Source organism: Pan troglodytes, chromosome 10 (assembly GCF_028858775.2).
Source record: "Pan troglodytes isolate AG18354 chromosome 10, NHGRI_mPanTro3-v2.0_pri, whole genome shotgun sequence".
Classification (NCBI taxonomy): domain Eukaryota; kingdom Metazoa; phylum Chordata; class Mammalia; order Primates; family Hominidae; genus Pan; species Pan troglodytes.
In genome coordinates, this window is record NC_072408.2 from 117,276,138 (window position 1) to 117,302,163 (window position 26,026).

At 44.0% G+C, this 26,026-nt stretch overlaps 2 protein-coding genes across 6 annotated transcripts in view; one reads left to right on the top strand and one right to left on the bottom strand.

The window, feature by feature from the left end:
• GPN3 (GPN-loop GTPase 3) overlaps positions 1-3,922 on the bottom strand; it is a 16,736-nt gene extending 12,814 nt beyond the window's left edge. For 2 of the 5 annotated variants that reach the window (XM_063784927.1, XM_001142177.6), the window contains exons 1-2: positions 3,111-3,922; positions 2,799-3,018 (exon numbers count right to left, since the gene is read on the bottom strand). In XM_063784927.1, coding sequence (XP_063640997.1) covers positions 2,799-3,018; positions 3,111-3,457 — 567 coding nt within the window. In that variant the 5' untranslated portion in view covers positions 3,458-3,922. Of the gene's footprint in view, positions 1-2,768; positions 3,019-3,110 lie in introns of all 5 variants that reach the window. The other 3 variants (XM_063784926.1, XM_009426244.4, XM_509364.8) reach the window with 2 other exon arrangements.
• Positions 3,523-25,465, top strand: FAM216A (family with sequence similarity 216 member A). Its single transcript, XM_509366.7, has 7 exons — positions 3,523-3,657; positions 7,764-7,804; positions 20,158-20,279; positions 21,405-21,534; positions 21,614-21,797; positions 22,935-23,017; positions 25,099-25,465. Exons 1-7 carry the CDS (start codon positions 3,566-3,568, stop codon positions 25,215-25,217), a joined length of 771 nt encoding a protein of 256 aa, XP_509366.4. The 5' UTR covers positions 3,523-3,565; the 3' UTR covers positions 25,218-25,465.
• Positions 25,466-26,026: the final 561 nt, after the last annotated feature.

Here is a 26,026-nt window from a genome sequence, read left to right on the forward strand (position 1 = left end):
GCAGATTCAAACCTGACTTAGACTCATGGGTACCTCTGGGGAATTTACTTCTCCACTCTGCCCCTCAATTTTCTTGTTTCTAACTAGGATGTCCTCCATAATCACTAAGGCTCCTTACTGTTCTAAATGTGACAAGTGGTATTTAAAGGGAAGAGTTCTGGTTACATAGTGTAACACCTAACACAGTGTCTCTACCAGGACTTGTACAGTCCAAACAAAGCTTTAGGTAGGATGGTCAGGGATGATGTCTCTGAGTAGGGGAGATCTGAGTATATGAGAAGGAGTTTGCCAACCTAAGGGGAAGAGCATTCCAAGATGAAAGAACGCCAAGATCAATAAATAGTCTGGAGGTGGCTATCAGTTTGTAACTTTTGGTTTAGATAATTCTTTATCCATTATATAGTTGTTACCATACTATGTTAACATCTGGGGCTGGGTGCAGTGGCTCACATCTGTAATCCCAGTACTTTGGGAGGCTGAGGTCGACGGATCACCTGAGATCAGGAGTTGGAGACCAGCCTGGCCGACATGGTGAAACCTCGTCTCTACTAAAAATACAAAAATTAGCTGGGCGTGGTGGCGTATGCCTGTAATCTCAGATACTCAGGAGGCTGAGGCAGGAGAATCGCTTGAACCCGGGAGGCAGAGGTCGCAGTGAGCTGAGATCACACCACTGCACTCTAGCCTGGATGACAGAACAAGACTCCTGGCTCAGAAAAAAAAAAAAGTCTCTAGGCTACTTGTCTGTGTCATACTCTGTTTAAAGGCAGAGATGTGTCTTATTCAGTTTCCCAAGCACAGGGACTAGCACAATACCTAGTACATAATAAATACTTGATAATTGTTTCTAATTGACTTATTATGTTTAAAGATAAGCTCCACAAGGGCACGGATTTTGTGTGTGCGTGTTTTTTTCCCCACACAACCCCCAGGGCCCAAAACAGTGCTTGGGATAAAGAACGTACTCAAGGAATGTTTCTGATAGTAGGCATCAAAAGCTTATAAAGATACTTGTTTAACACAATCAGCCCAAAAATTAAAATAGACTATAGAAAAAACATCCATCATGCTGTCCTCTCAGTGCCTTTACACATACTGTTGTCTCTGTCTGGAATGCCCTCTCCATACATCACACACTGTATCTTTTTTTTTTTTTGCAAAGGGTCTCACTGTCACCCAGGCTGGAGTGCAGTGGCACCATCATAGCTCACTGCAGCTTTGACCCAGGCTCAAGCGATTCTCCAGCCTTAGCCCCCCGAGTAGGTGGGACTATAGGCTCTCGCCACCATGCCCAGCTAATTTTTGTATTTTTGGTAGAGACAGGGCTTCACCATGTTGCCCAGGCTGACCCTGAACTCCTGGGCTCAAGTGATCTGCTGGCCTCAGCCTCCCAAAGTGCGAGGATTACAGGCTTAAGCCACCACACCTGGCCACATCACACTGTATCTTAATTGACAGGTCATCTATTTGTCTTCCCCAAAAGACTACAGACTCTGGGTAAGTTAAAGGCCATAGGTATCTTAGTTACATGTACATGTTTTTACCCAGAATAAGTCAACAGCTTAGAACAATGTGTTTGTTAAAGACTGAGGCCACACAACACCTCCACAGACTCTAGTGTTTCCACACTTTTTTTTTTTTTTTTTTTTTTTTTTTTTTGCGACAGTACCTCTGTCACCCAGGCTGGAGTGCAGTGGCACGATCACCACTCACCACAGCCTCAACCTCCTGGGTTCAGGTAATCCTCCCACTTCAGCTTCCCGAGAAGCTGGGACTACAGGTACCTGCCACCAGGCCTGGCTAATTTTTGCATTTTTTTGTAGAGACAGAGTTTCGCCGTGTTGCCAAGGCTGGTCCCAAACTCCTGGGCTCAGGCGATCCGTCCACCTCCATCTCCCAAAGTGATAGGATTACAGACGTGAGCCACCACGCCTGGCTATGTTTCCCACACATATGTTATTTGATCCATATCTTCACCATTCTCACTGTATTTGAATGTTCCTAACATTCCCTTAATATTTGTTTACAAGAAAAAATTTTATCCCTACTGTAAACTGAAAACCACTTATATTTGACATAACGTGAAATTAGACATAAAATTATATAAAATCTTTAAATGTTCTTATTTTTAGCTAAATACAGGTGCCTACTAAAAGCTCTGAGACTAAGAACTGCTCTCTGAAAAGACTTGGGGATTAAAGAAGTGCTGAAGATACATACTAGCACCGAGCACAATTTCTCCTAAATGCGAAGTTGAGAACTGAAAGAGAAATGAAAAGGGAACAATTTCCCCAATACATTATCTGATGCTCCTTAATGTGGGGTCCATGTACCACCTAAAAGCACCTTAAATACCAAAAGTCCATGTCCCAAGTTCTGAGAAACAGTAATTAATGAGACCCTACTTTACCCTCCTGGGAGCGAGACAGGGCCGGATTCTGGAGTTGAGACAAAACTGGATTTATATTTTTTTGCTGGGCAAAGAACTTAATTAACCTTTCTGTGTCTCGTTTTCTGTAAAATGAGAAAAATGAGATCTCTCTCACAGGGTTGTTGTAGAAATAAGCGAGACGTTTCATCTGCTGTCTGGGGCTTAAGTATACAATAAATATTAACAACTACCATTATTTCCCTTTCAAAACAACAACAAAAAAGAACGTGAAGCCAGACAGCAGAAATGAGTTGCGTGGGGTCTCAGGGTTCCCAATACACACACCCGCCGGCTCACTCCCTCAGGACCCAATCTCCCGCCTTCCACGAACTCCTACTTTTCTCTCCTTGTCCCCGCAGATCCTCACCTTCCCGCTGCCCGCGGGGCCCATGACCAGCTGCGCATACCGAGGCATGTTGGCTCCTGGAGCCGCCCGCCACACTCCCTTAGCCTTCGCGCGACGCCCACCGAGCTCCGGGAAAGTGAAGTGCGAACCAATCGCAATCCACATTCTTTCTACGCCTCCAGTTCTACCACACCTCCTACTACGGGGCAGCCCGCGGGCCAAATCCCGTGAGAAACGCGTCCTGAGAAAAAAGGGGAGGGGTGAGGGAGAGGATATGCGCGTGCGCAGAAGTAGTTGTTGGAAATCGGCCGTTGGGATGCTAAGCTTGGATACCTGAGTAATAACGGACAACAGATAAAGCTCCGCATCCTTGCGCCGCGTGCTTCGGTCCGTGGTTTGCGTGCAGACGTTTGACCTGTATGGTGACCCTCGCGATTTGCGAATGTGCTGAGGATCTGGAATACTGAAGTGGAAGGCACCTCTTGTTTTGGGGAGCATGTATATTTCCCTCCTGTGACGTACTGCTTCCACAGAGAGGTGCAAACGTGCAAACGCTCAGCGACCGCAGCGCTCCTGCCCCTCCCCCACCGTAACTCCGGGGTCGCGGATCTGCCCGCCCCGCTCTCCCGAAGCTGTTCGGGCAGTGTCCGAACGGCTTCGGAGGGGCGAGAAGCCGGCATCTGAGCGGCCTCTCTGGAATACCAGCAGCCTGACGCACGCGTGCTGTCGGCGGAGGGACGCTGGGACAGCTGCTCCCGCACACGGCTCGCGGTCTCGGCGCCGCGGAGATGCCCGGCCAGGGTCCAGGGTCCGACTGGACGGAGCGTAGCTCTTCTGCAGAGCCGCCCGCAGTGGCCGGGACCGAGGGTGGCGGCGGCGGGTGAGGTTGGGGGCCCCGGGGTAAGGGTGGCAGCATGGGGCCCCCGGGTCGTGGGGCCCCCGGGTCGTGAGGCCCCCGGGTCGTGAGCCCCGTGGAGGAGGGCTGCGGCCGACCTCTCGTCTCGGGGGCTGGCCCCGGTGCCCTCAAGTGAGAGGCGGGGAGCAGTTGTGTTGTGGACAGGAGGGCAGAGGGGAGGACTGCCTCGCGGTTGAGGGAGGGTCTCTGAGGGAAGCTTCGGAGGAGCCTTTGGTGCAGTGGCCACGAGGTGACTGCGACAGTCGCCCGCGTGCATCTCTCTGCCCCGAGGGGGCGCTGCGAGCCCTGCTGGGACGTTTGCTGTCTGGCACAGGACTGTGTGTCCACCGAAAGGCGAGGCGGCGGGGACAGAGGAGGAAGATGTCCCCCGGTTCAACTGGGGGCATCCAGGCCCCTAAACCAGTTCCTTCCCTCTAGTGATATGAGCCACCTTCCTGTCAAACGGGGATTTCTTTTTCTTTTTTTTTCTTTTCTTTCTTGTTTTTTGAGAGCGAGACAGTCTCGCTCTGTTGCCTAGGCTGGAATGCAGTGGTGCGATCTCAGCTCACTGCAACCTCAGCCTCCCAGGTTCAAGTGATTCTCCTGCCTCAGCCTCCCGAGTAGCTGGGATTACAGGCGCCTGCCACCACGCCCAGCTAATTTTTGTATTTTTAGTAGAGAGGTGGTTTCACCATGTTGGCTAGGCTTGTGTCGAACCCCTGACCTCAAGTGAGCCGCCCGCCTCGGCCTCCCAAATTGCTGGGATTACAGGGTGAACCATTGCGCCCGACCTCAAACGAGGGTTTCTAATCGCCAATGAGACCAATGACTGAATATCCGAGGTGCCTTGATCTTGACATTTTCTTCACACTGAAGTTCCTTTTTTCACAAATCTATTTCGTTTTGAGCAGGTTTTTACACCTATTTCCTAGATAGTGAAGACAGCGAGCTGTTGAAGTCACTGCTGGAGACTCTACCTCCTCTTCCTCTCCCTACTTTATTCCCTAAAAGCAAGAACTGCGATATGTTTGCCGTTCAGTGCAACCCGCAGTCAGGGCCCCTGTTGCACCCATGGCCATCCTTTTTGGTTTTTTTTTTGAGACAGAGTCTCGTTCTGTTGCCCAGACTGGAGTGCAGTGGTGCCATCTCAGCTCACTGCAAGCTCCGCCTCCCGGGTTCACGCCATTCTTCTCCCTCAGCCTCTGGAGTAGCTGGGATTACAAGCGCCTGCCACCACGCCCGGCTACTTTTTTGTATTTTTAGTAGAGACGGGGCTTCACCGTGTTAGCCAGGATGGTCTCGATCTCCTGACCTCGTGATCCGCCCGCATGGCCGTCCTTTTTGTCTCTGGTGCTACTGAAGACTTCTTAAAGATGGGATGGAGTCTTGGGTTTCTTTTCTGTTCTTCACAGTCCTTGACCGACTGCAGGATCCTGGTGTATCAGGAGATACGTGAATTTTTTTTTTTTTTTTATTGAGACAGAGTCTCTCTCTGTCACCCAGGCTGGAGTGCAGTGTCACGATCTCAGCTAACTGCAACCTCCGCCTCCTGGGTTCAAGCAATTCTCCTGCCTCAGCCTCCCAAGTAGCTGGGACTACAGGTGTGCGCCACCACGTACCTGGCTAATTTTTGTATTTTTAGTAGAGATGGGCGTGAGCCTGTAATCCTAGAAGGTTCTATTATGATCCCCACTTTATGGATGACAAAACAGGCACAAAGAGGTTGTTTGTCCTTTCCTTTTATCTCCGCCTGTCGTTCATCTCCATGCTTCCTTTAGTTTATCCAAACTCTTAAAAATACAAAAAAAAAAAAGACAGTATGCCCTTCATTTTGGTTTAAGGAACCCCATTAAAAAACACAAACCAAGACTAATTTATGAAAAGCTTATATTCCCAGAAATACAAAATAAAATTTTCAAACTAGAATCAGGTTTATTATGCTACATGATACAATGTTGGCACTGGCAGGGGTCTTAAAAATCATCAATTCCAGTCATATTTACTAATCTGAGAGGGGAAGTAATCTGCCAAAAATCCCATTATTAACTAATGGGAACTCCGGAACTCCTTACTTTTTTTCTTCTTTTTTTTTGAGACGGAGTCTCGCTCTGTCACCCAGGCTGGAGTGCAGTGGTGTGATCTTGGCTCACTGCAACCTCCGCCTCCCAGGTTCAAGCGATTCTCCTGCCTCCTGAGTAGCTGGGACTACAGGCACGTGCCACTACGCCTGGCTAAGTTTTTGCATTTTTAGTAGAGAACGGGGTTTCACCATGTTAGCCAGGATGGTCTCGATTTCCTGACCTCGTGATCCACCCGCCTCGGCCTCCCAGAGTGCTGGGATTACAGGCGGGAGCCACCGTGCCCAGCACTTTTTTTCTTTAAAGTCAGGTTTATTGAGGCATAATTTACACAAATTAAAGTCTTACTTTTTCATGTATAATATGATGGGTTTTGACAAATGCACATGGCTATGTAAGTAAGCACTGCCACACTAAAGATACAGAGCAGCTCTATCACTCCTTCAAAACTCCCTCATACCCTATAAAGTCAACCTTTGAGAAAGGAAGCCACAGGAGGGTTGCCAGCAGAGAAGTGATGTGATCTTACTTTACTTAAAAAGGATCACGCTGGTTGCTAGTTGGAGAATAAACTAGAAGGAGCAAGCGTAGAATTAAGAAGTTGGAATACAAGAAAACGATATGGTGGCTTGGAATAAAATAGCAAAGGAAGCGGCGGTGAAAAGTTCATAACAAAAACTTTATAAACTTGGCGCCTGGCCCATGAACTCTTGGTCATTGAATAAATTGCAGGATGAGGATCAGTTGTTTTGTCTTAAGTTTAGAAAAGAAAAAGAATTTGTACGAAATTAGAAACATTACAGACCAACTTATTAGTTCTAGCACACCTTAATTACTATTCAAAGAACAGTCTTTCGGCATGGCGTGGTGGCTCACACCTGTAATCCCAGCACTTTGGGAGGCTGAGGCGGGCGAATCAGTTGAGGTCAGGAGTTTGAGACCGGCCTGGCCAACATGGCGAAAACTTGTCTGTACTAAAGATGGAAAAATTAGCCGGGCGCGGTGGCGGGCACCTGTAATCCCAGCTACCGGGAGGCTGAAGTGGGAGAATTGCTTGGACCTGGAAGGCGGAGGTTGCAGTGAACGGAGATCACGCCATTGCACTCCAGCCTGGGCAACAGAGGAAGACTCTACCTCAAAAAAGAAAAAAGAAAAAAAAGAAAAAAAAAAAAAGAACAGTCTTTTCAATACCCAAATCACTTCATTAAAAATAAAGACAGCAAGATAATCACATGGATAGCCCAGGAGCCCCAACTACTTTATTGAGCTCACTGTAGGAATGAGATTAGGCAGCTATAAAATTAAGACCCAGGATAGGCATGGTGGCTCACATCTGTACAAAAATTAGCCAGGCGTTGTGGTGCACGCCTGTGGTCCTGGCTACTTGGGTGGCTGAGGATCGTTTGAGCCCAGGATTTTGAGGCTGCTGTGAGCTATGATCGCGACACTGTACTCTAGCCTGGGTGAAGGAGGGAGACCCCATCTCTAAAAAAGGAAAGAAAAAAATCTTGGAGCCATTAGGATTTAACCAGAATTATAGGAAAAAATTTGTAAGACATTATTTCTGATGGAAACATGAAAAGTAAAAATAATATGCAACACTATCCTTTTTTAAAATTTGAAATATGTTGGCTGGGTGCAGTGGCTCACACCTTTAATCCCATCACTTTGGGAGGCTGAGGCAGGCAGATCATCTGAGGTCAGGAGTTTGAGACCAGCCTGGCCAATATGGTGAAACCGTCTGTACTAAAAATACAAAAATTAGCTGGGTGTAGCAGTGCTAGTCCCAGCTACCTGGGAGGCTGAGGTGGGAGAATCACTTGAAACTGGGAGGCAGAGGTTCCAATGACCTGAGATCATGCCACTGCACTCCAGCCTGGGTGACAAAGTGAGACCCTGTCTCAAAAAAAAAAAAAAAAAAAAAAAAAAAAAAAAAAAAATTGAAATATGTTGTTCAGTGCTTGTAACATTGTAATTATTACATATTATTTATATGCTTTATTTTTTCAACAGATCAGCTGGATACTCTTGTTACCAGAATTCCAAAGGTTCTGGTGAGTAGTGCATATAAAGCAGATAATACTTATAAGTAACATGGTTCTGAGAAGCCTATTTGTCTGTAACTACTTACACAATAGAGTTTTTTTCTTTTTTCTTTTTTTTTTTGAGACGGAGTCTCACTCTGTTGCCTGGGCTGGAGTGCAGTAGTGCGATCTGGGCTCATTGCAACCTCTGCCTCCTGGGTTCAAGCGATTCTCCTGCCTCAGCCTCCTGAGTAGCTGGGACTACAGGTGCGTGCCACCATGCCTGGCTAATTTTTCTATTTTTAGTAGAGACAGGGTTTCGCCATGTTGGCCAGGCTGGTCTGGAACTCCTGACCTCAGGTGATCCACCTGCCTCCGCCTCCCAAAGTGCTGGGATTACAGGCATGAGCCACCACACCCAGCCCACAATAGAGTTAAAAATAGATTGTATTAGTATCCTTGGTGAACTTAGTCTTTAAGATTTCAAAGAGCAATCAGGGAGGTTTTTCTTGTCTGTTGGTACAGTATATTTTACATCAAGCATTTTTAAAATTAGCAGTGAATCCTAAAAGAACTGTATTTATAGCTGACGTTGGTTGAAAAGCACAGAGCACAGCCTGGGGTTTATACATGGATAGAAGAAAAAAATTCTAAATTGAATAGCTTCAAAGAATACAAAATATTTCTCAGGGCTGATGTTTTCCTCTCACTTGAAATAAAGAATAGAGCTTTCAAAGTATTCACCTCTTCTCTGCTGGAGTTAAGAGAGTAGGTTAAACAATCCCCCAAAGGTCTCTCACTAATTGCTTTTTTTCCCTTGGGAGAGGAGCTGGAATTAACTGACTGTAGGAGTGTGTGTGTATGTATATATATTTTAAGTATAGTAGTTATAATAGGTTTTAAATGTTTCATTTAAATTCAGCGATACATAAACCTGGGTTCACTTTGCTTTTCCTTGGTAAATATATAGTCATTACAGTTACCCGGGAAAAAAATATACAGACATATATGTGTGCATATATACATATATAAATAAATAATATGGCCATTTAAAAAATGTGTTGCAGTCTGGGTTCATTAATTTAGATTCCTCACCAAAATTCTTACTGAATTATAGTTCAGTGTAAAAAAGAAAGGAAACACAAAACAATATAATTATTAGTAATATATTCCAGATGTGGAGGGAAATAAAGAAATATTAACAATTATCAGTATATTAGATTGACTTAGTTATATAAAAGAAAAATTTCTAAACAAATATATGCCTAGTAAAAACTCTGAAAGGCAATATGTCAAAGTGTTTTAAAATAATTACTACTAGGCCGGGCACGGTGGCTCACACCTGTAATCCCAGTACTTTGGGAGGCCGAGGTAGGTGGATCACCTGAGGTCAGGAGTTCAAGACCAGCCTGACCAACATGGTGAAACCCCGTCTCTGCTAAATATACAAAAAAATTAGCCAGGTGTGGTGGTGCACGTCCGTAGTCCCAGCTACTCGGAAGGCTGAGGCAGCAGAATCACTTCAACTCAGGAGGCGGAGGTTGCAGTGAGCTAAGATCATGCCACTGCACTTGAGCCTGGGCGACAGAGCGAGACTCTGTCTCAAAAAAAAAAAAAAAAAAAAAAAAGCTGGGCGCCGTGGCTCACACCTGTAATCCCAGCACTTTGGGAAGCTGAGGCGGGCGGATCACCTGAGGTCAGAAATTCGAGACCAGCCTGACCAACATAGAGAAACCCCGTCTCTACTAAAATAAAAAATCAGCTGGGTGTGGTGGCGCATCCCTATAATCCCAGCTACTCGGGAGGCTGAGGCAGGAGAATCGCTTGAACCTGGGAGGCAGAGGTTGCGGTGAGCCGAGATCGCGCCATTGAACTCCAGCCTGGGCAACAAGAGTGAAACTCCATCTCAAAAAAAATAAATTAATTTAAAAAAATTACTACTAGATTGTGGAATTAAAAGTTTTTATTTTCTTTTTATACACTTACTTTACTTCACTAATCTGCAGTGAACAATGTGTATTGCTGTTTATAATTGGAGGGGAAAAGGGCCAGTATTCAGCAAGTGCTTGATTGTCTTCCTCTATAGTTGAACTTAAGGATTCATTCTATTATTTAAAATAAACACGATAGCCAACTACTGGCAGTGACTCTAGATATTACTGTTATTATTATTTTTGAGACGGAGTCTCACTCTGTCGCCCAGGCTGGAGTGCAGTGGTGTAATCTTGGCTTATTGCAACCTCGGTCTCCCAGGTTCAAGCGATTCTCATGCCTCAGCCTCCCAAGTAGGTGGGATTACAGGCACACGCCACCATGCCTGGCTGATTTTTGTATTTTTAGTGGAGACGGGGTTTCACCTTGTTGGCCAGGCTGGTCTTTAACTCCTGACCTCAGGTTATCCTCCCGCCTTGGCCTCCCAAAGTGCTGGGCAGGCATGAGCCACAGCGCCTGGCCCTCTTTATTCTTAAATACTTCCAAGTATGTATTTCCTTTATTTATTTATTGTAAGACAAGGTTTCACTTTGTCTCCCAGGCTGGAATGCAGTGGTGCAATCTCAGCTAACTGCAGCCTTGACCTCCCTGGCTCAAGTGATCCTCTCGCCTCAGCTTCCCAAGTAACTGGGACTTCACCCCTGGCAAAAAAAAAAAAAAAAAAAAAAAAAATGGGGGTATTTATCTTAGCTATATTTTTTACTCTATCCCCCAGGCAGGAGTGCGGGGATACAATCGGCTCACTGCAGCCTCCACCTCCTGGGCTCAAGTGATCCTCCCACCTTACCCTCCAGAGTAGCTGGGACCACAGGCATGCGCCACCACACCCAGCTAATTTTTATATTTTTAGTAGAGATAGGAGTCTTGCCAAGTTGCCCAGGCTGGTCTCAAACTCCTGGGCTCAAGCAATCTGAACACCTCGGCCTCCCAAAGTGCTGGGATTACAGGCATGAGCCACCACGCCTGGCCTATCTTAACTACATTTATTTATCTCACAAAATAATTATCCAAATCAAGAACTTGAAATACTGTTATCTATAGACCTTATTAAGATATCGTTTATTGTTTCAATAATATCCTTTATAGCCAAAAATTAAAAAAATCCAAGTTTATGAATAGCATTCAGTTGTCAATGTTTTTTTTTTTTTTTGAGACGGAGTTTTGCCCTGTCACCCAGGCTGGAGTCCAGTGGCGCGATCTCAGCTCACTGCAAGCTCTGCCTCCCAGGTTCACGCCATTCTCCTGCCTCAGCCTCCTGGGTAGCTGGGACTACAGTCGCCCGCCACCACGCCCCGCTAATTGTTTGAATTTTTTTTCTTTTTAGTAGACATGGGGTTTCACCATGTTAGCCAGGATGGTCTCAATCTCCTGACCTCGTGATCTACCCGCCTCGGCCTCCCAAAGTGCTGGGATTACAGGTGTGAGCCACCGTGCCTGGCCTAATGTTTTTATGTTTCTTAGCTTTTTTCTTTTTTTTGAGACGAAGTCTCACTCTGTCGCCCAGGCTGGAGTGTTGTTGCACAATCTTGGCTCACCGCAACCTCTGCCCCACCAGGTTCAAGCAGTTCTTGTGTCTCAGCCTCTCGAGTAGCTGGGATTATAGGCACATGCCACCATGCCTGGCTAATTTTTGTATTTTTGGTAGAGACAGGGTTTCACCATATTGGCCAGGCTGGTCTCAAACTCCTGACCTAAAGGATTTGCCCACCTCAGCCTCCCAAACTGCTGGGATTACAGGTGTGAGCCACCGCGCCTGGCCGACATTGATATTTTTGAAGAATACAGGCCTGTGGGGTTTTGCTTGTTTGAGACAGGTTCTCACCCTGTTGCCCAGGCTGGAGTGCAGTGGCACAATTACAGCACACTGCAGCCTCAACCTCCTGGGCTCAGGTGATCCTCCCACCTAAGCCTTCAAGTAGTTGGGACTACAGGTGTGAGCCACTACATCTGGCCCAGGCCTGTTCTTTTGTAGAATTTCCCTAAATTTGGGTTTGTTTGATGTTTCCTCCGATGAGATTCAGCTTATGTCCTTCTAGCAGGAATAGCACAGAAGTGGTGCTGAGTTTGTCCTGGTTAATCATATCAGGAGAACCCTGCTATGCATTAGTCCCTTACTGACAGTGTTGTCATGGTTTGGTTCAGGCGATGTCTGCCAGCTTTCACCACTGTAAAGTTATGATTCTTACCCTTTGTAAAGGTAAAAGTATATGGGGATATACTTTGAGACTTTGTATATAGCCTATTACTTCTCAAACTTTCATCCATTAGTTTTATCATCCATTCTTTTATTTATTTATTTATTTATTTATTTTGAGACGGAGTCTCGCACTGTCTCCTAGGCTGGAGTGCAGTGGTGCAATCTCGGCTCACTGCAAGCTCCGCCTCCCGGGTTCATGCCATTCTCCTGCCTCAGCCTCCTGAGTAGCTGGGACTACAGGCGCCCGCCACCACACTCGCCTAATTTTTTCTATTTTTTTTAGTAGAGACGGGGTCTCACTGTGTTAGCCAGGATGGTGTCTATCTCCTGACCTCGTGATCACCTGCCTCGGCCTCCCAAAGTGCTGGGATTACAGGCGTGAGTCAACACGCCCAGTCTTGTCATCCATTCTTGACTAAATCCATTATGATTAAGATGGCTAGAAATATGTGCTTTTTCTTTTTTTTTGAGACAGAGTCTCCCTCTGTGGCCCAGGCTGGAGTGCAGTGGTGCAATCTCGGCTCACTGCAAGCTCCGCCTCCCGGGTTTATGCCATTCTCCTGCCTCAGCCTCCCGAGTAGCTGGGACCACAGGCCCCCGCCACCACGCCCGCCTAATTTTTTTGTATTTTTTTAGTAGAGACGGGGTCTCACTGTGTGTTAGCCAGGATGGTGTCGATTTCCGGACCTCGTGATCCACCCGCCTCGGCCTCCCAAAGTGCTGGGATTACAGGCGTGAGTCGCCGTGCCCGGTCTTGTCATTCATTCTTGACTAAATCCATTATGATTAAGATGGCTAGAAATATGTGCTTTTTCTTTTTCTTTTCTTTTTTTTTTGAGACGGAGTCTCCCTCTGTCGCCCAGGCTGGAGTGCAGTGGTGCAATCTCGGCTCACTGCAAGCTCCGCCTCCCGGGTTCATGCCATTCTCCTGCCTCAGCCTCCCGAGTAGCTGGGACCGCAGGTGCCTGCCACCATGCCCGGCTAATTTTTTGTATTTTTAGTAGAGACGGGGTTTCACCATGTTAGCCAAGATGGTCTCGATCTCCTGACCTTGTGATCTGCCCACCTCTGCCTCCCAAAGTGCTGGGATTACAGGCGTGAGCCCCCGTGCCCAGCCATATGGACTTTTTCTAATTCCATCATTGATTCTACATTTTTCAGATGGCTTTCTAATGAAGAGCTTCCCTTTCTCTACCATTTTTCAATTTATATATTAATTATATAATTGTCAACACATGGATTCTTATACCATCTAATAGGTTAAATACTTTACTTTAAATCTGTTATTTATTTTGATGCTCAAATTATCCCAGATTTGGCCAGTGGGAGCCCTTTAAAGATGGCTCTTGTTCTCTGTCTCCATTATCCTTTGAAAACTTTTATCTTTTAGCACAAAACGTTGTACTGTCCCTGTTCTACCCTTGATGTCTGCCATTTCTCCAAAGAGCCTGTGGTAGGCAGCATGGTCCCCAAAGATGTTCACACTCTAATCTCTCTAACCTGTAAATATGTTATGTTACATGGCAGGAGCAATTTTGCAGGTAAAATTAAGTTATAACCCTCAAAAGAGATGTTATTTTGAATTTTCTGGGTGGGCCCAGCCTAGCCCAAGGCAGAGGAGTTTCTCTGGCTGAAGTCAGACAGATGTGGGGAAGAGGAGCAGTTAGATGTGAAAGAGAGATCTTAACACCCCATTGTTGGCTTGAAGATGAAGAGAGCCACATGTCAAGGAAATAGGGACTTTGGTTTTGTAAGGAACTGAATTCTGCCAACAACCTGAATGAACCACTACAGGCTCCAGGCATCCCAGTCCAGCCCAGGCACCCCGATGCCTTGATTTTGGCCTTGTGAGATTCTAAGCAGAGAACCCAGTGGATTCATGTTATACTCAGTCTTTTGAGCTATAGAACTATGAGACAATACGTGAGTGTTGTTTTAAGCCGCTAAAGTTGTGTTGTTATGGCAGCAAAATGAAACTAACATAGAGCCCCTTTTTAAAAAATTTTATATATTTAAGGCCGGGCGCGGTGGCTCACGCCTGTAATCCCAGCACTTTGGGAGGCCGAGGCGGGTGGATCACGAGGTTAAGAGATCGAGACCATCCTGGCTAACACGGTGAAACCCTGTCTCTACTAAAAATACAAAAAATTAGCCGGGCGTCGTGGCTGGCGCCTGTAGTCCCAGCTACTCGGGAGGCTGAGGCAGGAGAATGGCGTGAACCTGGGAGGCGGAGCTTGCAGTGAGCCTGGGCAACAGAGCGAGACTCTGTCTCAAAAAAAAAAAAAAAAATTATATATTTAAAGTAGAGAAGAGTACGTAGAAACCAAGATCTGGGTGCTAGGTGTGCTTATTTATAATATATTTTCATTGCTTCTAGACTTTCTCCGAGGACAGTGCTGGGAAAGAAATGTGTGTGCATTTACCTGTGAGCACATACATACCCATACATATCTATTTCAATATTTCTACTAACTCCAAATTCCAATCCAACAAACAGGGTTTATTCTGTGCTTTCCTCTTTCCATATTAATAGGTAACTCGTCTCCAAAAGTGTGAGACCTGCTTCTTATTAACTACAATATATTATTTGCTTCGTCCTAAGATGTATAAAAAAGTAGTTTCTAAAGTGCTAACACATGCTTCTGAAAAAAAAAAAAAAAAAAAAAAAAAAAGAAGCTAGTAGGCTGGGCGCGGTGGCTCATGCCTGTAATTCCAGCACTTTGGAAGGCTGAGGTAGGTGGATCACGAGGTCAGGAGATTGAGACCATTCTGGCCAACATGATGAAACCCCGTCTCTACTAAAAATACAAAAAATTAACTGGGCATGGTGGCGCGTGTCTGTAATCCCAGCTACTTGGGAGACTGAGGCAGGAGAATCACTTGAACCAGGGAGTTGGAGGTTGCAGTGAGCAGAGATCGCGCCACTGCACTCCAGCCTGGCGACAGAGCAAGACTCCATCTAAAAAAAAACCAAAAAAACAAAAAACAAAACAACAAAAAAAGCCTAGTAGTTAATTAGAGATCAGTATTTGCTTAGAGTTGTTTTTGTTTGAGGGCATATAGTCCAAGCAGTATATTCAAAAGTTCTTGGGTTGGTTAACTATTTATTTGTGGTAAAATATACATAATATAAAATTTACTATTTTAATCTTTTTTTTTTTTTTTTGAGACGGAGTTTCGCTCTTGTTGCCCAGGCTGGAGTGCAATGGCTCGATCTCGGCTCACTGCAACCGCTGCCTCCTGAGTTCAAGTGATTCTCCTGCCTCAGCCTCCTGAGTAGCTGGGATTACAGGTGCACCCCCACCACGCCCAGCTAATTTTTTTTTTTTTTTTTGAGATGGAGTCTCACTCTGTTGCCCAGTCCAGAGTGCAGTGGCACGATCTTGGCTCACTGCAAGCTCCACCTCCCGGGTTCACGCCATTCTCCTGCCTCAGCCTCCTGAGTAGCTGAGACTACAGGCGCCCGCCACCATGCCTGGCTAATTTTTTTATATTTTTCTAGAGACGGGGTTTCACCATGTTAGCCAGGATGGTCTCGATCTCCTGACCTCGTGATCCGCCCGCCTCGGCCTCCCAAAGTGCTGGGATTAAAGGTGTGAGCCACCACGCCCAGCCTAAGGGTTTCACCATGTAGGCCAGGCTGGTCTCAAACTCCTGGACTCAAGTGATCTGCCCGCCTCAGCCTCCCAAAGTGCTGGGATGTATAGGCATGAGCCACTGCACCTGGCCCATTTTAATCATTTTTAAGTGTACATTTCAGTGGCATTAAGTATATTCACACTGTTGTGCAACCACTACCACCATCCATTTCCAGAAAGTTTTCATCTTCCCAAACTAAAACTCCGTACCTATAAAACACTAACTCTCAGGTGGGCGCAGTGGCTCGTGTGTGTAATCCCAGCACTTTGGGAGGCTAGGGCTGGAGGATCACTGGAGCCCAGGAGTTTGAGACCAGCCTGGGCAACATAAAATTAACTTTAATTTTTTTTTGTCTCTGAAAGAAAATTTAAAAACAAAATAAAAAACCACTAATTCCCTATATACCTCCTTTCCCCTGACCTCTTGCAACCTCCATTCTTTCACTCTGTATATATTTGATTTTCCTAGGTATCTCATAAAAGTTAAATCATACAATATTTGTCCTTTGTGACTGGCTTATTTCACTTAGCATGTCTTCAGGGTTCATCCATATTGTACCATGTGTCTGAATTCTCTTATTTTTTTAAGGCTAATATTCCATTGTTTGTATATACCACATTTTGTTTATATATTCACCTGTTGATGGATACTTGGGTTTCTTCCACTTTTTGGCTATTATGAAGTAATGCTGCTATGAGCATGGATAAATAATCTGTTTGAGTCCCTGCTTTCAGTTCTTTTGGAATTGCTGGATCAGAAGTGGAATTATTAGATTATATGGCAATTCTATGTTTAAATGTTCGAGGCACTGCCATACTATTTTTCTTTTTCTTTTGAGTCAGTCTCACTCTGTCACCCAGGCTGGAGTGCAGTTGCAGTAACTCAGCTCACTGCAACCTCTGCCTGCCAGGTTCAAGTGATTGTTCTGCCTCAGCCTCCCAAGTAGCTGGGATTACAGGGGTGTGACACCATGCCTGGCTAAGTATTTTGTGTGTGTGGTTTTTTTTTTCAGTAGAGACGGGTTTCACCATGTTGCCCAGGCTTGGTCTCGACTCCCAACCTCAGGTGATCTGCCTGCCTCAGCCTCCCAAGGTACTGGGGTTACAGGCATGAGCCACCATGCCCAGCCTATTTATTTTTAAGTGCTTCATTTTCTGTAAAGAAATGTTATCAAGCTTTTGAGAAATTAAGTGTTGGTCCAAAATATAATATGCATCTCAGAAATATTGTTTATTAAGGACACAAGACATATTCTTATATAAATACCCTCTGTTTACAACTTGAAAAAGGATTTCCAAAACAAAAAACTTTTAAAAATCTTAAATTGGCGTTCATATTATTACAGATTATAAGTTATGTTTCAAGGGTCATAATACAATTTCCAAATGATTTTCCATTTCTTGGTCAACTAGTTAGTCCTTACCTGTAGTATCCAACTTGCCAAAATCTTGAAGAAATAACTAAATTTAAAGTTTAATACAAAACTGAAATAGCCTGTTATTAATAATATTGAAACAAAAATGTGCTTATTGAATTCAACTAACTATACACTTTTTTTTTTTTTTTGAGACAGAGTCTCACTCTGTCACCCAGGCTGGAGTGCAGTGTTGCGATCTCGGCTCACTGCAACCTCCACCTCCTGGGTTCAAGCGATTCTCCTGCCTCAGCCTCCTGAGTAGCTGGGACTACAGGTGTACGCCGCCACACCTGGCTAACTTTTATATATTTTTAGTAGAGACAGGGTTTTGCCATGTTGGCCAGGCTGGTCTCCTGACCTCAAGTGATCTGCCCGCCTCAGCCTCCCAAAGTGCTGGGATTACAGGCATGGGCCACCACACCCGGCCACAAACTTTTAATTTAAAATGTGTCTTTCCAGCTTTATTTGTAATAGACAAAAAGTGGAAACCACCAAATGTCTATCAACAGGTACATAATCAAATAACAGTGTAAACATATATACAATAGAAGATAACCCAACAGGCTGGGCACGGTGGCTCATGCCTGTAATCCCAGCACTTTGGGAGGCCGAGGCGGTCAGATCACAAGCTCAGGAGATCGAGACTATCCTGGCTAACATGGTGAAACCCCGTCTCTACTAAAAATACAAAAAATTAGCCGGGCGCAGTGGCGGGCGCCTGTAGTCCCAGCTACTCATGAGGCAGGAGAATGGCATGAACCTGGGAGGCGGAGCTTGCAGTGAGCCGAAATGGCGCCACTGCAATCCAGTCTGGGCAACAGAGCAAGACTCCATCTCAAAAAAAAAAAAAAAAAAAAAGATAACCCAATGATAAAAATAAATGAACTATTTGTTACATGTGACATGAGTGGATCTCAAAATCGTTAGGTTGAGTGAAAAACCAGACAAAAAATGAGTACTGTGTATTCCCATTTATATCAAACTCAAGAAAATGCAAATGAATCTATGGTAATAGAAAGCACATCAGTGGTTGCCTGGAGAAGGGAGTGTGCAGGGAAGAGGGATGCATTATTATAAAAAGAGACATTTCGGGGCCGGGCGCGGTGGCTCACGCCTGTAACCCCAGCACTTTGGGAGGCCGAGGCGGGCGGATCACGAGGTCAGGAGATCAAGACCATCCTGGCTAACACAGTGAAACGCCGTCTCTACTAAAAATACAAAAACTAGCCGGGCGTGGTGGCGGGCACCTGTAGTCCCAGCTACTCGGGAGGCTGAGGCAGGAGAATGGCGTGAACCCGGGAGGTGGAGCTTGCAGCTTGCAATGAGCCGAGATGGTGCCACTGCACTCCAGCCTGGGCGACAGAGTGAGACTCCTTCTCAAACAAAAACAAAAACAAAAACAAAAACAAAAAAAAAGAGGCATTTCATGATTTAATTGTCAGAGACTATTTTTCCCAAAACTGCTAGTGAAGCTTATACCCTAAATTACTAGTCTCAGTATGTCTGAAACTGAAAACCAGTTCCCATTCTTCTGGGAATATGTTTCAACTTTTATTTTTTACTAAAAGGTTATTCTTTTATGCTGTCCACAACTGTTTTTAAAACAATGAAATACGCTGGGCATGGTGGCTCATGCCTATAATCCCAGCACTTTGGGAGGCCAACGCAGGCGGATCACCTGAGGTCAGGTGTTTGGGACCAGCCTAGCCATCATGGTAAAACCCCATCTCTACTAAAAATACAAAAATTAGCTGGTAGTGCATGCTTGCAATCCCAGCTACTTGGGGTGCTGAGGCAGGAGAATCGCTTGAACCTGGGAGGTGGAGGTTGCAGTGAGCTGAGATTGTGCCAGCACTCTAGCCTGGGCAATAGAGTGAGACCCCATCTCAAAAACAAACAAAAATCAACAACAAAAAATGAAATAACTGAAACTATGTAAAAATAAATTTTGATAAATTTCTGCAGTCTTTCATGTTAATACTACATCTCCAAAGGGATAAAATTTGTGTTACTCTAGTCTAATACAGAATAGAATTTTAAGGCCGAGTGCAGTGGCTCACACCTATAATCCCAGCTACTTGAGAGGATTATTATCTCTTGAGCCCAGGAGTTTGAGGCTGCAGTGAGCTATGATTATGCCACTGCACTCCAGCCTGGGCGTCAGAGATCCCATCTCTTAAAAAAAGATTTAAAAAACTATATACTAAAGTTAGGCCGGGCGCCGTGGCTCACGCCTGTAATCCCAGCACTTTGGGAGGCTGAGGCGGAGGATCATGAGGTCAGGAGATCGAGACCATCCTGGCTAACACGGTGAAACCCCATCTCTACTAAAAATACAAAAAATTAGCCGGGCATGGTGGCAGGTGCCTGTAGTCCCAGCTACTCGGGAGACTGAGACAGAAGAATGGCATGAACCGGGGAGGCGGAGCTTGCAGTGAGCCGAGATCGCGCTACTGCACTCCAGCCTGGGGGACACAGCGAGACTCCGTCTCAAAAAAAAAAAAAAAACAAAACTATATAGTAAAGTTAAATGATAATAAAATATTACTGTAAATCATTAAAGCACAAATCCTGCGTGTATATTTTCTCTTTAGTATGTTTCTGACATGATAATGTTACTGTCAACACTTTGCATCTTAGCTGAGTTCAAAATAATGTATTATATATACATAAAATATTTATTTACAAGTATCTTTGATGTTGTTTGTGTGCTCTAAAACCAAATGGCATATCATACAGTCTCTTCAAATTTAAGTCTGAGTGAAGATATTCAGTACTACTCCAGGATAATCACTGACACATGTAAATATCTAGATTTTTTTTTTTTTTTTTAGACGGAGTCTCACTCTTTCGCCCAGGCTGGACTGCAGTGGCGCTATCCTGGCTCACTGCAAGCTCCGCCTCCCGGGTTCACGCCATTATCCTAAATTTTTTGTATTTTTAGTAGAGACAGGGTTTCACCGTGTTAGCCAGGATGGTCTCGATCTCCTGACCTCGTGATCCACCCGCCTCGGCCTCCCAAAGTGCTGGGATTACAGGCGTGAGCCACCACACCCGGCCTAAGTATCTACATCTTAATAATTCAGTTTGTTGAACTGATCTTTGCCTCTGAAATTCACATGATGTCTTTGCCTACAGATAGAATCAAAGATGGATACAAAGTGAACTCACACATAGCTAAGCTGCAAGAGTTATGGAAAACTCCCCAAAATCAAACAATCCACCTCCCTAAATCAATGATGGAGGCGTCCTTTTTCAAGGTATGCTAACAGGGACATATTTAAATACCAATACTCTTTGTATTCAGAGCCGAACTTTTTACTGAAGATCAGCTGCTTAGAGGGTGAGATACTGCAGATGACAAGGCATATGCAGTATAATTGTCTAGGAGTCAATAAATATCTTTGAGTAAACTCATGAATGAATGTAAAGATTATACATTCTTTATCATAAGAGTTATTTCATGGTTTTATGATACTTCATATCTAATGTATCTTTACTGAGGGGAAGCTTAATGCCCCAACCACAGAGATGCTCAAGAAAAGTTCCATCTTTTCTTGAAAATAGAAACCCAACTTCACACATATTTTACTCAAGGACTACAAAATTAAGAAGAAAGCAGGTAAAGAAAATGGCAGTAATTAGCTTGCAAGTAGGATTTAAAAAAAGAAAAATAAATAAAAGAAAATGGCAATAAGGATTTTACAATGATTACCTGTATCCCATTAATGATCGTAACTGCTAAAAGTATCTCTAGAGCAATGTGAATTAGGGTAAATTTTTCTAACATTTTGCATTTTCTTTGAACTTACCATGTATTCAGTAAAGTAAATCTTGTATATATAGTGGAATCATACATCTTAAGTGAACATTAACTTCTAAATCAGCAAGTGCAATGAAAATCTCAAGTCAAAATTACTTAGAGACTAACATACTATCCCTCAGAATATCCAACACAGTCAGTTATTCTTCTGGTGCTGGAAAAGAATGTTTCTTCAGTTGAGACTAAGTAGAGTAATTGGGTTGATTTTAGGTACCATGTTATACCTCAAAAATCATTTTGAGAAGGCAAGATGCCCACACTGAGAGGCGCACAGCAAGTAACACTTGACAGAACAGCAGATTCACTCTTTCCTTGTTCATCTAGAGCAATGGGTTCTCAGACTTCAAAGGGCATCTGAATCACCTGAGTGGAATGGCAAGCAGAGCCACTTGCACTGTTTAATTGGCCATTTCTTTCTCTTTTGTCAAGTTAACGTAGTTGAATTTGCTAAAGTAAAATACAGTTGGCACAACTCTCTTGAACATTCATCTCTTCAGATAAGGAATATTGCCAACTTCTCTAATACAATGCAGACTATAAATCCTCTTATTCTGTCTTTTAGCATCCAGACCTCACCACAGGCCAGAAGCGTTACCTGTGCAGCATTGCTAAAATCTATAATGCAAACTATCTGAAGATGTTAATGAAGAGGCAGTACATGCACGTACTTCAGCACAGCTCACAAAAGCCAGGCAGGTGCACCTCCAGTTGTCTTTTCACTAGTTTTTACAATTAGTGAGAGGGTCTTTTAACAGGTGATTTGTATCACAGGTGTCCTCACTCATCACAGAAGCCGCCTTAGCTCCCGTTACTCACAGAAACAGCATTACCCTTGCACTACATGGCGACATCAACTGGAGAGAGAGGACTCGGGGTCTTCTGATATCGCAGCTGCATCTGCACCTGAAATGCTCATACAGCATTCCCTTTGGCGGCCAGTGAGAAACAAAGAAGGGTCTGTTTCTTAGTGTAAAAGGGGGGAAATGCATCTCAGTTTAATTTTTTTTTTTCTCAGACAGGGTCTTGTTCTCTCACCCAGGCTGGAGTGTAGTGGTGTGATATAGTTTACTGTATTCTCAAACTCCTGGGCTCAAGCAATGCTCCTGCCTCAGACTCCCAAGTAGCTAGGGCTAAAGGCACAAACCACCATGCCCTGCTAGTTAAAAAAAATTGTTTGTACAGAAAGCATCTCACTATGTTGGCCAAGGTACTCTCACCTCCGCCTCCCAAAGCACTGGGATTACAGGCGTGAGCTACTGTGCCCAGCCTTCCCCATCTCTTTTGAAGGGTAGCTAAGTGATATTAATGCTTGTGTTCCCTAATATATTCACTTTGCTAAATTCAGAATAGGCTGGACTTTTAAAAAGCAGAGATACTTTTTTTTTTTGAGACCGAGTTTCGCTCTTGTTGCCCAGGCTAAAGTGCACTGGCGCGATCTCGGCTCACCGCAACCTCCACTTCCCGGGTTCAAGCGATTCTCCTGCCTCAGCCTTCCTGAGTAGCTGAGATTACGGGCATGCGCCACCATGCCCGGCTAATTTTGTATTTTTAATAGAGACGGGGTTTCTCCATGTTGGTCAGGCTGGTCTTGAACCCCCAACCTCAGATGATCCACCCGCCTTGGCCTCCCAAAGTGCTGGGATTACAGGCATGAGCCACCATGCCTAGCCGAGAGATATTTTCATACTTTTTCTTTACTGCACTGATAAGAATATGCCACTTCTTTTAGAATATATTTTGTGGAATTATAAAAATTCATCAGATAGAGTTATGGATGACTGCCCTTTTCAATGTAATTCCCACTCAACCTCAAAATAATGCAAATACTTTCAAAAGGAGAAGAATATGGTTGGTTATGCACAGGGGAATACTATATAACAGGGAGAGGAAAAAGATTAAGCAGCATGAGTATTGAAATTGCACTGCAGCAGCTTTACATGTCAGGGTTAAGAAATTACAGGAGAATCTGGGTGCTGAAAGGGTCTTTTTGGTGATGTTGGCAGCTAATAAAACAAATTTGTGTGGTCTTCCACATGCCCTAGGCAGCTGTTCACTTTGCTGGCTCCAACTAAGATACTTCCCTTTCTTATAGGATAAAAACTGGATATGCATCTAAAACAAGATGTAAGTCACTGAAGATTTTTAGAAGACCAAGGAAACTGTTCATGCAAACAGGTAAATGTGGAAATTTAACAATATGCATTTTTTAAGATCTTATGCTTAAAAATACTATACCAAATACAATTTCATTTCTATTATGAAGATATTAACAAATTTAGAATATGATTTGCTTTTATTGTCACAAACAAAAAACCAAACATAAAATATAGTTTATGCTTGCAATTAAAAGAACATACTGGGCCAGGCGCCACGGCTCACGCCTGTAATCCCAGCACTTTGGGAGGCCGAGGCAGGCAGATCACCTGAGGTCAAGAGTTCGAGACCCGCCTGGCCAACATGGCGAAACTCCCATCTCTATTAAAAATACAAAACTTAGCTGGGCGTGATGGCAGGCGCCTGTAATCCCAGCTACTTGGGAGACTGAGGCAGGAGAATCGATTGAACCTGGGAGGCGGAGGTTGAAGTGAGCTGAGATTGCGCCACTGTACTCCAGCCTGGGTGACAGAGTGAGACTCCATCTCAAAAAAAAAAAAGAAAAGAAAAGAAAAGAAAAAAAGAACATACTGCTCAAAAGAGTAAGATTCAAGGTATTTCTAATGCTAAAGATACTTACAATATCAAGGTCAAAGACTTAGTAGAGAATGAATTCGTCTGAACCCAGAACCACAAACATGACTTTCTCAAGCAACAGCACTTCTTTTATGAGTTAGTGCTATTTTTGGATGAACATATTTTGTATAGCATCTATTAGTTTACAAAGTGCTACATCTCTTATAGTAGGCCCTTCTTATCCATGGGGAATATGTTCCAAGACCCCCAGTGGACGGCTGAAATCTTGGATACTACTGAACCCTATACTTTGTTATTTCCTAAAAAACACATATCTATGATAAAGTTTTAATTTATAAATTAGGCACATAAAGAGATTAACAACAATAAAAGAACAATTTTATAACAATATACTGTAATAAAAGTTATGTGAATGTGGTCTCTCTCAAAATATCTTATACTGTACCTTGGAAAGCAAAACTGTGGATAAGGAGGGACTTCTGTATACCATTTTGTTTGATATTCAACAAAACAGTGGAGGCAAGCCAAGCAGGTGATATTATCAAAATTTTACAGCTGCAACTCAGACAAATCCAGACTTTGGAAGGATCAGCATAAAGGATCCTTCTACCACAAGAACAAAATACTGCAAAATGAAAAAGGGAAGACAGACCGAATGATCAGAAGTATTCCTCAGAACTGATAATGTTAAATCATGTTAAGTAGTTTCCTAGTTATCAGCATAGTGAAGTAGGGAGGTGGGTAAGAAGTAGGGAAGTTGGCCAGGCGCAGTGGCTCATGCCTGTAATCTCAGCATTTTGGGAGGCCAAGGCTGGCAGATCACCTGAGGTCAGGAGTTCAAGAGCAGCCTGACCAACATGGAGAAACCCTGTCTCTACTAAAAATACAAAATTAGCCGGGCGTGGTGGCACATGCCTGTAATCCCAGCTACTCGGGAGGCTGAGGCAGGAGAATGGCGTGAACCTGGGAGGCGGAGCTTACAGTGAGCCAAGATCACGCCACTGCACTCTAGTCTCCAAAAAAAAAAAAAAAAAAAAAAACCAGAAGTAGGGAAGTTAGGCCTTCTGAATTGATATCCCATCACTGTATGACAGTGTTAGCCAGCTTTGCTGTAAATATCGTACCATGCCTATCCAAGAAATGAGGGAAAGGGCAGGAGAGAAGGGGTAAGTCAGGTTCCAAAAGGTACAGTTAGCGGAAACTGTAGGGGGGAGAGTCCCTGTGGTCCCCAATAGAAGAGATGAGAAGGAACTAAATGAAAATGCAGAGATTCTGAAGATGTAACTGACCACTTTAATTTCCCCCAACTGAAAGATTTTGTAAATCAATGGTAAAACAGGACTTAGTAACAAGAGAATTTGCTGTACAGTAACTTGGCTAGAATACAGTATTGTGTATCTTAAAGAGTAAGAAACTTGGGGGAAGGATGAGGTGACTAAGAGCCTTGAAAATTGCAGGCAATTTGTCTTTACTACAGGCTTATTAATAAGCCAGGTCATTTTGAAAGTTGTACTTAGAGCTTTATTTCCAAAACAGACAATTGTAAATTCTTATTTTTCCTTCAGTTTCTTCAGATGATTCTGAATCATACATGAGTGAAGAAAAAAAGGAAGAAGATTTACTAAATAAGTTTATGCAATCAATGTCAATTGAAGAACAGGGAGAACATCTGATGTTAACTTGACAGTCTTGTCTCGTGTATTGAATTCGTGCCAAAGGTGAGGGTAAGGGGTTGTGAGTTGTGTCCTGTATGTTTAGGATGGTACTGTTATTTATTAAATCATTAAGTAATTTTGGTTTGTTCAGAAACTTAAAACAATGTAATTGGTCTGATGTAGTTCCATGTACCAATGACAGTTATGTACGAAAATTTACATGTAACATATACTTGTACTTCTAGCTAGATACAATTAAAACTTTTCTTGCATTCAATATTGAATTACTTTTCTTTAAATCTGACAAATGCATCGTATTTCTTCTTTCTGTGTTCACAGTAAGTCCTAAAACAGCAATATTAGAATATCCTACAAGGGCCAGGCGCAGTGGCTCATGCCTGTAATCCCAGCACTTCGGGAGGCCGAGGCGGGTGGATCATGAGGTCAGGAGTTCGAGACCAGCCTGACCAACATGGTGAAACCCCCGTCTCTACTGAAAATACAAAAATTAGCTGGGCATGTTGGTGTGTGCCTATAGTCCCAGCTACTTGGGAGATTGAGGCAGGAGAATTAGAATTGCTTGAACCTGGGAGGCGGAGGTTGCAGTGAACCGAGATCACACCACTGCACTCCAGCCTGGCAACACAGCGAGACTCCGTCTCAAAAAAAAAAAGAATATCCTACAAGTATTTTTTTGATTGGGCTAAGGGAAGCTTGGAAATATCCAGATACAGAATAGCATTTGACAGAGATAATGCTCTGACTTACAAAGTAGGTGATCAATAAATATTTGCTATTTGAATACAACTTTAAAATGTAAATACACATTTTCCCTATC

Coding starts and splice junctions, on each gene's coding strand:
- FAM216A (XM_509366.7), top strand. CDS start 3,566: ATGCCCGGCCAGGGTCCAGGGTCCGACTGGACGGAGCGTAGCTCTTCT. Junction 3,658..7,763: donor ACCGAGGGTGGCGGCGGCGG/GTGAGGTTGGGG, acceptor TTTTTTCAACAG/ATCAGCTGGATACTCTTGTT. Junction 7,805..20,157: donor CCAGAATTCCAAAGGTTCTG/GTGAGTAGTGCA, acceptor CTTTGCCTACAG/ATAGAATCAAAGATGGATAC.